The sequence below is a fragment of the Anomaloglossus baeobatrachus genome, chromosome 1 (genome assembly GCF_048569485.1).
Source record: "Anomaloglossus baeobatrachus isolate aAnoBae1 chromosome 1, aAnoBae1.hap1, whole genome shotgun sequence".
In the NCBI taxonomy this organism is placed as follows: Eukaryota; Metazoa; Chordata; class Amphibia; order Anura; family Aromobatidae; genus Anomaloglossus; species Anomaloglossus baeobatrachus.
Genome location: NC_134353.1, coordinates 896,246,136 through 896,259,100, shown reverse-complemented (window position 1 = coordinate 896,259,100; position 12,965 = coordinate 896,246,136). Strand labels below are relative to the sequence as shown.

Below are 12,965 nucleotides of genomic sequence, written 5' to 3'. Positions count from 1 at the left end.
GGTCAAAGAGGGGAGGAATGTAAGGGGTGGACGGACCCCTGTTGGTGGAAAGGACGTTTCCCCCTGAAGATTCCCCACAGTGGGGTGGTCAGCGATGTGATGTTATGTGTGGTTATAGTGATAACCGGGGTCCCCATTAGGTACAGGGTTGAGGGTGGTCCCTATGGGAACAGTGACAGGAGAAGGAGGAGTAGGGCAGCCTAGGGGGAGGGTTAGAGGGCTCTGGAGCAGAGTGAGAGTAGTAGAAAGAGAGAGTCTGTTGGTGCTGAGAGAAGAAGCAACGGGGCAGAGTGTGGGAGCGACCGTGGCAGATAGCCAAAGAGAGAAAGAGAAAAGTGCCTTGATCAAGAACCAGCAGTGTACGGGTAAGGCTATGTGCGCACTAGAAATGTGAAGTTTCTCAAGAAAATTTCTTGAGAAACTTCTGGGAGTGAAAGATTTCCGGACCTCCGGAAAAAATCCGCACCAAATCCGCATGCGGATTTGCCGCGGATTTGCCGCGGATTAGCCGCGGAATAGCCGCGAAATTGCCGCGATTTTCCCGCGGGTGGTTCCCTGCGGATTTTTGCAGGCTGTACTGCCGAAATCCGCAGGGTACCTGCGGAAATAATGGACATGTTCATTTTCTCAAGAAAGTTTCTCGAGAAATTCTTCTCAAGGAAATTTCTTGAGAAAAATCCGCACAAGTGCGCACAGCTATTTTTTTTTTCCATAGAAATTGCTGGGAAATGTCTGCACAAAGATTGCAGACATTTCTCAAGAAATTTCCGCGGCAAATCCGCGGGTAAATCCGCGGGTAAAAAGGTCTAGTGCGCACAGAGCCTTAGACCCGAAGAAGCATAGTCAGAGAAGTAGAAGTTTATGGGCAAAGCCTGTAGTAGCCGGAGTATGAGCATAGTTGAAGAAACAAGAGTAGCCGGGTAACGCCCGCTGAAGATTAATAGGAGTAGTCCCCCGGCAAGAATTGTGATTTGGAAACTGCAAGATTTGTGTACCGAGACTGTATAGAAGTTATGTGCAATAAAATGCCTTTTGGTTCATCAGATGCCTGTCTGCGGTGTTTACCTGAGTCTGGCAAAATGCCTCTGCCATCCACACTCTGCCCCACAAACGACACCCCTGTTCTAACAGTGACGGACGGGCCGGGGGTCAGCCTGATGCCTAAAGCGGCCATCACAGAAAACCCCAAGGCACCCCCTGCCCCAGTTACAATTCCACAAAATATTAAACCTAGGGGTTGAATAATAATTGACCCACACTTTTATGTTGAAAATTTATTAAAATTTAACTGAGCAACATAACTTGTTGGTTTGTAAGATTTATGCATCTGTTAATAAATCCTGCTCTTGTTTGAAGTTTGCAGGCTCTAACTTATTTGCATCTTATCAAACCTGGTAAATCTGCAGGGGGTTGAATACTACTTGTAGGCACTGTACCTGCCTAGTGACGTCGCTGTTGCCGGCGAACCGCCTCCTTTCTAAGGGGGCGGTTCATTCGGCGTCACTAAGTGGCCGCACAATAGAAGCGGAGGGGCGGAGATGAGCGGGCGGAACATCCCGCCCACCTCCTTCCTTCCTCATTGCGGGCGGCCGCAGCTACGGTGATGTTGCTCGTTCCTTCGGTGTCACACATAGTGATGTGTGCTGCCGCAGGAACGACGAACAACCTGCGTCCTGCAACAGCAACAATAATTGGGATTTAAACGACGTGTCAACGATCAACGATAAGGTAAGTCATTTTAATCGTTAACGGTCGTTCGTAGCTGTCACACACAACGACGTCGCTAACGAGGATGGATGTGCGTCACAAACACCGTGACCCCGACGATATATCGTTAGCGATGTCGCAGCGTGCAAAGCAACCTTTATACACAGATGTGAGCGAACCCTTGGGTGCAGGATTTATCTAGGGTTGCCAACTTGATTTTTTTTTTCTAGACAGCTTATAAAAAATCATGGACATTCAACATTTTTTATGGACACACAAAGCTCTTGTTAAGCTCTAGTGAAGTCAATGCCCAAAAAGGTTAAGGCAGTGCTGGAAAATAATGATGGCCATATAAAATATTGACACTTTGGGCACAATTTGTCCATTTTTTCTGACGGGTAAACATACTTTTCCAGCAATTTAGACATTAATGGCTGTGTGTTGAGCCATTTAGGGGAAACACCAAATTTACACTGTTATTTAAAGGGGTGGTTCACCCATATTTTTTTATTTTCTAGATCGATATTATATTGAGAAACAAAGTTTCTCTCAAATACCTTATGTTGGCAATAGTGCCTGAGAAAGGCGCTATTGCAGACCGCTCATCCCCATGCCTGACCTGTGACCTTGGGGATCCGCTGACGTCACGTCAAGTTCCGGACACGTCTCATCATTGCAGCCGGCTCCAGTCTTCCTGAGTCACTGGGCTGTGGGCGGTGTTTCACCACTTGTCACAGCCCAGTGTGTCTCCTGCTTGCAGCGCTCTGCTGTGAGGGAGGAGGGAGCAGGGAGCTGATGGGCTGTCACGCTGGGCTGTGCTGAGCGGTGAAACACCACCCACAGCCAATCACTCATGGAGACTGCGGCTGGCCGCGGTGATGTCACGTGATCAGGAAGTTGACGTGACATCACCGGATCCCAAAGGTCACAGAGCCCGGGGGTCAGGCATGGGGAACAGAGGTCTGCAATAGCGCCTCTCTCAGGCACTATTTCCAACATAAGGTATTTGAGAGAAACATTGTTTCTCAATATAACATCGATCTAGAAAATAAAAAATATGGGTGAACCACCCTTTTAAGCTTCACACTAACACTGCACATTGTATCACAGGGTCAGATCTTCAGTGTTGTCCCGTGATAAGATAAAATTTTTTTTTACAAAAATGTGTGAGGGGTGTACTCAGTTTTGTGATATACTCTAGTAAGATCTGTTATTTTAAAGGAGAATGTTTATCAATACAAGATAATTTAAAGCCCGCATTACACACTACAATATATCTTACGATGTGTCGGCGGGGTTACGTCGTAAGTGACGCACATCCGGCATCGTAAGGTACATTGTAGTGTGTAACAGCTACGTGCGATTGCGAATGAACGGTAAAACGTTCATCGCACGCACATCGTTCATTCCTCATGAATTGAACGTCAGGTTGTTCATCGTACCCGGGGTAGCACACATCGCAGTGTGTGACACCCCGGGAACGATGAACAGATCTTACCTGCGTCCTGCGGCTCCCGGCCAGCAATGTGGAAGGAAGGAGGTGGGCGGGATGTTTACGTCCCGCTCATCTCCGCCCCTCCGCTTCTATTGGCCGGCTGCCGTGTGACGTCGATGTGACGCTGAACGTCCCTCCCACTCCAGGAAGTGGATGTTCACCGCCCACATCAAGGTCGTATGGACGGGTAAGTACGTGTGATGGGGGTTAATCGTTTGTGCGGCACATTCAACAAAATTGAACGTGCCACACATACGATGGGGGCGGTTACGATCGCATACGATATCGTATGCAGAATCGTAACATGTAAAGCAGGCTTAAGGGTCTTAGATGGTATAATTTTTTGAAGTCAAAACCAAAGATTTCTCACCGGGTTGTTTGGACCCAATCACGATAAGACCACAACAAGAAGGAAGCTGCGGCATCTTTGTTCTTGTTCTGTAGGGAGATAAGACAAACCGTAGTCAGGAGGTCTCTGCAGTATATCTGTGACTAATCCGTTCACTATCTTTATAGAGGAAAGTTTTGTGTCATACTCAGATTTATCATATCTGCAGCACAACCAAAAATATTAACAAAAATGCAAACATTTATGTCAGAAGGCTTGATAAAACTTTTTTCATTTGTTTTCTCCATTGATTGCTGTGGGATTAGACCCAACCTTCAAATTTTTGTAAGTGACATTTTTTTTTTTTTTTTTTAAAGACAACATTTTATACATTATATCTAACATGACAGTTAGAGTTAAAAGAAGTTAAAAAATGTCATTAATGGGACCCTTGCCAAGAAGGGACATATTTTGCACTTAGGGTAGGTGCACCCGGTATATTTTAGACAGCAGCAAACCCACGGAATATTTCCTGCAAAAGATATTTTTGGAAAACCGCCTCTTTGTTTCAAGTTTTATGTGACATCTTTTGTATTGGTGCTTTTTTTAAACTGTATGTATTAATAGTGAGCTGCTTCCAGGAGAATGGATCTGTCACTTCTTTAACACACTTCTCGGCTTTTGAAGCCTGAAATGGATAAAAAAAAAAGCTCAAAGAGATTGAATATGCACAGCAAAGTTATTTTGATATTGCTGTGCATACGTGAAAACTTCTTGGCAATTCCCAGCAGAATCTGAATGGAAATGATGACATGTGTCACCCTTAGAAACGATACTCTTTAGGATTTTAGATCTCCAAGTTGCGTCCATGGGTTTTAGCGGACGCTCTCACGAGGGAATGTTCTCTCATGCTACAGAATCAGGACGATTGCAAATGACACTCAGCTCAAACTCTGCTCCGAGTTTGAGCCTAGTGTCATTTACTGTGATCCAATTCTTGCAACGCTCATACAGACGTTACCCGCGCTGTCCTGCCCTGCCTTCCTCAGCAGGGACGTTGATTTTCTAATCTCCCCTGCCCGGACGTCCTGCGGTGACTGTCCCGTCCCATGCTGCTTTCGCGGGCGGAGGAGGATGCGCTGCGCTCTCCCACTGCTCGGGTCCGGCTGCTGCTGCGGCTGCTGCTCGGTGGTGGCTCGAGCGGTGGGCCAGATCCCGGGGACTCGAGCGGCATTCCTCGCCCGTGAGTGAAGAGGGGGGTTTGATTGTGGGGATTTGATATTGTCCGTGACGCCACCCACGGTTGTGGGTGGCGTCACCGCTGCTCTGGACGGGGATCCCGGGAGCGATGACAGGGAGCAGCCTGGATGTTAGTTGGTTGTTAGGGGGGTTGGTTGTCCTGGGGCCCGGTGAGGGGGTAGGAATGGATTGCAGGCGGACTACGGGGCCTGGTGAGGTGCAGGGTCGCGGGGGCAGCGCGGTGCCGCACGGCACGGTGGTACTCACTCAGCCAATGATGAACACAAAGTCTCCGGTAAAACAAACGGCTGGATGGACGGGTCCCACAGACGGCTGCGGTGTTTCTCCTCCCGGCAGGTTGATGGTGACTGCCTTTCCCTGCACCTGTGTAGTGTAGACGGCTAAAATAGGTTCCCACCGGTAACCCGCTCCCCAGCTTGGATATGTGCTGAAGGAGCCCCTTTTGCCCGCAGGCTCTGGCCCTGGGAACTTTAGCCTTGGCGGTGACTGTGTTTCCCTCTCTCGGTTGGACTGTTGCCTTCTGTCGGGACTTGGCTGCTGGGAAACCCAGGAGGTTCCCTTCGCTAACGGATTTGACAAATTGCACGGCGACTGCTAGCCTTGTCGGGGTCCGTAAGCCCCTGCCGGATGGTGCTGGCTTCTCTTTACGTACCGGTCCGGTACCGCCGGGCCACCGCCCGTCCACGGTCCTTACTGCTAGCTCCAATAGGCCTCTCCTGCAGATGGTCACCACCGTCTGCCAACCTTGCTGTACCGCCCGGGCCACACACCCGGACCAACTTCAGGCTCCTCAACTGCTACTTCACTCCTCTCTCTTTCACTTCAAAACTCATCTCTCTCTAACTAATCTGCTCTGTTTTCCCGCCTCCAGGGCTGTGAACTCCTCGGTGGGCGGGACCAACCGCCTGGCCCACTCCCTGGTGTGGACATCAGCCCCTGGAGGAAGGCAACAAGGGTTTTTGTCTGACTTTGGTGTGCCTGACCGGGAGTGTGGGGTGTGTTGGTGTAGTGCTTGTGATGTCCTGGCTTGCCCAGGGCGCCACACTGCTGTCTCCCAGAGCCTGTGTACACCTAACAGGCTTCCTGGTTCTGCAGTAAAGGGCCAGCGCACTATAACCTGGATGTGCCTCTCAGGTCAGCTGAGAGGTAGCAGGTATTTAAGGAACTTTCCCCTTAAGGGAGGTGTCGGGGCAACGAGTCAGATATGCTCTTAGTTTTCAAGTCCTTAGCACTGCTGTTGCTGTACTGTGCTATATGCTGCGGCTGATTCATGTCTGTGTTCTAGTGTTCTCCTCATCCACTTCTACTGTTAACTCTGCCGCTGCTGCTACAAGTAGCCATGCCAGCCACCTACCACGATACCAGCTACTGCAAAGTATCATCACCAGCTGCTGCTGCCACTTCCATCCATCCATCCTGGCCAAAACCTTGACTCCTGCTGCCGCTGCTACCTGTCATCAGAGACTGTCTCTCCCATACCGCTGGGGCCATCCGTTGCAGCATCAGTCTTCCCGAGTGGCACTCGGTCTCACACCTGCAGTGTAACACCCTCACCATCAGAGGCTCTGGTGAAAACCAGGTGTGGTCAGTCAAGCCCCTCTGTGTGCTTTGGTCCAGTGGGTCTGCTAAATCCCCTGCTCACCCCACGAGCATAACAATTCTCTCGCATGAGAATTAGAACACAGGTGAGAAGATGGATAACTTAATTTCTCCATCATCTGTGTTGGCGTACATAGGACTGCACTTAGATTACATCAATGCAGACTGATGTTTTACTGATACCCATTGACTTGAATGGGTGCGTACCATCCGATATATAAGCTGCCAATCGCAGCATGCTAAAACAGCATGAGAAAAAAAGCGCTGGTCAGACCTGCCTTATAGTATAACATTGCAAAAAATGCTCCAGCAATAATCCTTCCAGTATAAAACGACCACTTTATTTAATATACAATGATTAAGGCACCTTAAGCCGAAACGCGTTGGTCTTCCACTGCAGTGTATGTTTGGTGGCAATTTGTTTTTAATGCGCTTTAAATAAAGTGGTTGTTTTATACTGGAAGGATTATCGCTGGAACATTTTTTTGTATTGTTTCCTGCTGAAGCCTCCGGGTGTTTCCTCTCCAAACAATGCAGTGGCTCGGAGCTCCACAGTTCGGTGAGCTGTTTTCTACCCTTACCTTTTCCCTATTTTATTTTCTGCTTTATATTATAACATTGGTCTTAGTTCTATCTGATAGCACAAGACCGGGTTAAATGCTAGTGTGAGCGAACTCTTATAATATAAGGTATCCGGGCGTCCAGGGAATAATTACACAAGCTATTTTTTCACAATGAATAGGTTTGTATTTTATAGTCTCTGCCTTTTATTAGCTTAAGGGCTCATTCACGTTTTACTTACGAGTTCTATCCGTAGGACTCATACCTATGATTTGTTCACATGTCCAGTTTTTTTTATGGGCCAAGTGTTGGATCTCTATCGGCAATGCAAGTCTATGGTTCTGTGAAAAAGATCTGACAGCACTGGAATGCACTCTTTTTTTCAGACGTGAAAGCTTTTTCCTGATGAGAATTTGTTCAGCTCTGAAACACGTTGATTAATAAATCTGCTCTTTTGTTAAACACCATCATCTCAATGTCTTCTTGACCAGCAGCACAGCAGATTTTTCCGTACATCCCTTTCCACTATTGCGTTTACTGCTGCTTTTATTCCATACAGAGCAGCAGCAGATGGGATTTGAACCTGTGGCGCCCCTGAGGCTTCAGTCACCACAAAGGTGCTGCATCTCAGCCAGAGGTGTAGTAGTATCCCATTCCTGGGTAAGGAGGTGGTCGCAAACCGGTATACACAAACACAGACACTCTCACTCAGCCAACAACCCATCAGACCATGGTAAGGGCCTAGTGACAGTCCGAGGCCAAGCAGAGGGTGAAGTCTAGTTAGTGGCAGCAGCCTGTAGAAAGTGGGCCAGTTGAGTAGGAAAAGTGGAGGAGTCAAGACCTTAGGTCTGGAGCTGCAGCTGCTCGGCCCCGGCACATAACAGAAAGCGTGCTAGAGCCCACAGGAAGCGACCATGCTCCAAAGGCAGCATTTATCTGGAGGTGCTAACCTGGAACTCTGACTGAGTAAAAACCTTGTGACCGCATCCCTGTGTCGTCCGGTTATTCCCCGCCTCCGGCCCTGCGCCCCTCCATTATAGACTACTACTCCCAACAGCCCTGGGGCCCAGCTCTACTTGTGGAGAGCGATTCCAACTCTGCTGCGCCACCACAGACCCCAGGGAGAACTGAACAGCAGCGGCGGCACCTATCTTGCTGCATACCACAGGTGGCGTCACGACATCTGCCCTGTACATATTCCCCCACCATCATCAGCCATCTTTATTTGAGTAACACCGCCGGGGTCACGGAACCAGGCCCTGTCACCGTGACATCCACCGAGCAGAACAGAGCCGGCCCAGTAACGAATAACCCCCAGGCTCCGATGCGGGCGCATCAAACCTACATAGGAGTTGTGCCTGACACAACCCAGCCAGGTGACAGATACCATACTACAACATTTATTGCGGGGCGATTCTCCATATTTAGCGCTTTTTGTCACTTTTTAGCTATACCACATGACTGATTTCTAAGGCAGAGATGTAGAGGACACGTTATAAGGTGACAGGTTGCAGAAATGTATGGAGGGGACAGGTTGTGAACTGGATTATTTTTGTTAAAGGGAATCTGTCAGCAGGTTTTTGCTAACTCATCTGACAGCAGCATGATGTGGGGGCCGAGACCATCATTACTGCGATGTATCACCCTTTCCTGGGTGTTGCAATTGGGGAAAAAATAGTCTTTGCTGTAAATGTAGCTGAGCTCTGAATGCTGACCTCTCTATAACCCCGCCCACTCCACTGATTGGCAGCTTTCCCTGTACTATGCAATGGCAGAAAGAAGCTAATCAGTGCTGGGCTCAGGGTTACACACAACAGCTGACTTAGGCCGGCCATGTAGATTAGATAGTTAATATACTTCAGACAATCAATCGGCCAATAAACATCTCAGTCGATTTTCCGAATGCTCCCGTGTTCACTATTATAAAGCTACTGACTAGTCAACTGGCATCTTATTTGTGGGAGACCGATGTGACTGGCAGTCCGAAATTGGACATGAGTGATCTCTCCCGACTATGAGTTGGTCGGCGCCTATATACACATTAGACAGTTGGCCGACCCCGTCGATATTGGTGGGTTCAGCTTACATTAAGCCCCTTTCACACATAGCGACGCCGCAGCAATCACGACGGGCGACCTGACCTTATCAGGATCGCTACTGCGTCGTTACATGGTCGCTGGTGAGCTGTCACACAGGCAGATCTCACCAGCGACCAGTGACCAGCCCCCAGCCAGCAGCGCCGCGTGGAAGCGATGCTGCACTTGGTAACTAAGGTAAATATCAGGTAACCATTACCCGATATTTACCTTGGTTACCAGCGCACACCACTTAGCGCTGGCTCCCTGCACTTCTAGCCAGAGTACACATCGGGTTAATAAGCAAACCTTTGCTTATTTACCCGATGTGTAGTCCGGCTACGTGTGCAGGGAGCAGGGAGCCAGCACTGGCAGCCTGAGAGCGGCGGTGCTAGTAACTAATGTAAATATCGGGTAACCAAGAAAGGGCTTCCCTTGGTTACCCGATATTTACCTTGGTTACAGCTTACCGCAGGCTGCCAGAAGCCGGCTCTCTGCTCACTTCAGTTCGTCGCTCTCTCGCTGTCATAGACAGTGATGTGTGCTTCACAGCGGGAGAGCAACAAGCAAAAAATGAAGCAGGACATTCAGCAACAAGCGGCGACCTCACAGCAGGGGCCAGCTCGTTGCTGGATGTCACACACAGCGACAGCTACGGGACGTCGCTGCTACGTCACAGAAAATGGTGACTAACCAGCGACGTTGTTGTCGTCGTCCAGTGTATGACACCACCTTTAGTCTAATGCGTATAGAGGCCTTAACAAGCAGTTGACTTCTAGTCCTCTAGTGATAATCTCCTGCTGATAAAACACTAATTGTATTATAACAACAACAAGCAGCCCAATGAGTGATACATCGCTGGAATCATGTTCCCAATCCCTACATCATGTTGGTCTCGAAATTACATAGCAAAAACCTGCTGACAGATTCCCTTTGATGAAAAGAAAAGAAAATAATGTATTTCAGAAATATCTTTGAGGAGGTGGCATACATTGTTCGGGTACGTGCCGACGATCAAAACGCTGCATTGTACAGTAGAAGCACAGCGGATGGGATTTATAGAATTCCAATGCCCACTGTGATGCTTTTCTCGACAGTGTAAATTGACCTGCAGCATGACTTTCCACAGCATGTCAGTTTATGCTGTGGAGATATGAGTGTTCTCTGCAGGGAAAACACAGAGAAAGTCCGCAGCGCCCAGAACCCTGATTGTGGGCACGGGCAGCTGCAGTCGACTGTTAACAATAAGTGTGTCTCCGCAGGCGAAGACACTCTGCATCCAAGAATGAAGCATATCCGGATTGTGTGCACCCACCCTTAGGGGCCTGGATGTATCATAAGGTTTCTTACTGCACCAACTTCACATGATCTTTTACAGTTAAGAGTGATGGGGAGATTCCGGATGGCTCACGAATCACATTGTATAATCAGTGTGCTGTGTGGAAGTCCACAAAAGGGAAAGTAGATGCCGGGGTGCACTTAATCAACCTTTTTGATTCCTGGTATTGTGATGTGCAGGGCACTACAAATAGTCCATAAAAAAGGATGACGCAGGAGCAGCTGCAAATATTTACTAATGAAGGAATACACAGACACATCAATCCTAGTCATTTTTCTATGAAGATTCAACTCATATACAACCCAGATTCCATCCGGTGAGGTGGTTGCTCTCACATAAGACTCTGGTCTGACACCGGGTCCCCCTAACTCATGGGTCATATAGTGGCCGCGTGGTCTGCGACAGAACAGCGCAGCTCTTCTCTCTCACAGAGGACAAGCAGCTGATCTGCAGGGCAGGCGCCGGGCCCCTAACCTGCCGGGCCCGGTTACAATTATGACCTCTGCGACCGCGGTCATTACGCCCCTGATCACATCAACAATAAACTAAGCACCAGGGACCCAGTGCCACTGGCAAGCCATGCATGTCCGGCCATCACTCTGCCTCCGCTGTGTTTTATAGATGATGTGGTATGCTTGGATCATGCCTTCTCCATACTTTTTTCTTTCCATCATTCTGGTAGAGGTTGATCTTGGTTTAATCTGTCCAAAAAATGTTCTTCCAGAAATGTGCTGTTTTTTTAAGATTTATTTTTTTTTGCAAAGTCCAATCTAGCCTTCTTATTCTTGTGGCTTGCACCGGGCAGTGAACCCTCCTGTATTTTCTTTCATGCAGTCTTCTCTTTATGGTAGATTTGGATATTGCTACACCTGGATCCTGGAGAGTGTTGTTCACTTGGTTGGATGTTGTGAAGGGGTTTCTCTTCACCATGCTACTTATTCTGTGATTATCCACCACCGTTGTCTTCTGTGGGCGTCCAGGTCTTTTTGCATTGTTGAGGTCACCATTGATTTCACAGGATGTACGGAACTGTAGATTTAGACACTCCTAATATTGTAGCAATTTCTCAGATGTTTTTTTCCTGTTTTTGCACTAGAAGTATGGCTTTTTTCACCTGCATGGAGAACTCCTTTGACCGCATGTTTACTTCTCAGCAAAACCTCAAAATGCAAACACCACACCTCAAATCAGCTCCAGGCTTTTTGTGTGCTCAATTGAAAATGAAATATCAAAGGAATTGTCCACATGGCCCATGAAACAGCCTAAGGCTATGTGCGCACTTTGCTTTTTACCTGCTTTTTACACAACCATTTTGGCATTAAACGCTGCAGTTGAAAAAGCAGCAAAAAAGCAGGTAAAAAGCGGTAAAAAGCAAAGTGCGCACATAGCCTAAGGCTACTTTACACGCAGCGACATCGCTAGCGATGTTGCTCGTCAAAGCACCCGCCACCGTCGTTTGTGCGTCACGGGCAAATCGCTGCCTGTGGCACACAATATTGTTAGGACGCGTAAAACAGACTTACCTTCCTAGCGACGCCACTGTAGGCGGCGAACAACCTCTTTTTTAAAGGGGGTTTGTGCGCAGTCACAGCGACGTCACACAGCAACCCGCCAATAGAAACGGAAGGGCAGAGACCAGCCGCATTAACGACACGCCCACCTCGTTGCCGGAGGACGCAGTAAAGGTGTTGTTAGTCGTTCCCGGGGTGTCACACGTAGCAATGTGTGCTGCCTCAGGAACGACGAACAACCTGCGTCCAGCACCAGCAACGATATTTTGAAAATGAACGACGTATTAACGATTAGGTGAGTATTTTTGATCGTTAGCGGTCGCTTGTAGGTGTCACACGCAACGACGTCGCTAACGAGGCCGGATGTGCGTCACGAATTCCGTGACCCTGACGACATATCGTTAGCGATGTCACTGCGTGTAACGGGGCCTTTAGGCTGCTTTCATACTTGCATTCAGCGCAATCCGCCGCTATGGAAAATAGTGCAGTCCGTTAACGGACTGCGCTATTCTACATAGACTTGTATTGGCAACGCACTGTGATGCAAGTGTCAGCGTTGCATCCGCTTGCTGCCGCTGAGTCATTATTTTGACACAGCGCCGAGCGGATGGACTGCTGCATGTAGCGTTTTTGGTGTCGTTAAAACATTGCACCTTGGCGCGTTGGAATCCGCCAAGGTGTCTAATGATTGTCTATGGTGGCGGATTCCACAGCTATGCGCTAAGCGGCGGAATCCGCTGAAGGATTCCGTCACGTTCTACTGAGCATGCTCAGCATGTCCAGCTGAACGATCTAAATCGTTTAAAATTACTCCTGGTCTCTCTATCTCTCTCTGTCGGTCGGTGTCTCCCTCTCACCCCCTCTCTCATACTCACCGATCACGGGCGCGGCGCTGCACAGCTGATGAGTGCGGTAGCGCCTGCGTGTGTGCGGTGATGATGAGTGCGGTAGTGCCGGTGTGTGCGGTGATAATGGGTGCGATAGTGCCGGTGTGTGCGGGGATGATGGGTGCAGTAGTGCCGCTGTGTATGGTGATGATGGGTGCAGTAATGCCGGGTGTGTGCGGTGATGATGGTTTCGGTAGTGCCTG

At 48.7% G+C, this 12,965-nt stretch overlaps 1 protein-coding gene across 13 annotated transcripts in view; it reads right to left on the bottom strand.

Annotated features, from left to right (window-relative positions):
• LOC142255321 (von Willebrand factor A domain-containing protein 5A-like) overlaps positions 1 to 12,965 on the bottom strand; it is a 415,890-nt gene that overhangs the window by 355,455 nt on the left and 47,470 nt on the right. For 12 of the 13 annotated variants that reach the window (XM_075326971.1, XM_075326869.1, XM_075326920.1 and 9 more), the window contains exon 2: positions 3,573 to 3,640. The exons of the other annotated variant lie outside the window; for it this stretch is intronic. In XM_075326971.1, coding sequence (XP_075183086.1) covers positions 3,573 to 3,627 — 55 coding nt within the window. In that variant the 5' untranslated portion in view covers positions 3,628 to 3,640. The remainder of the gene's footprint in view (positions 1 to 3,572; positions 3,641 to 12,965) is intronic. 13 annotated transcript variants of the gene reach the window in all.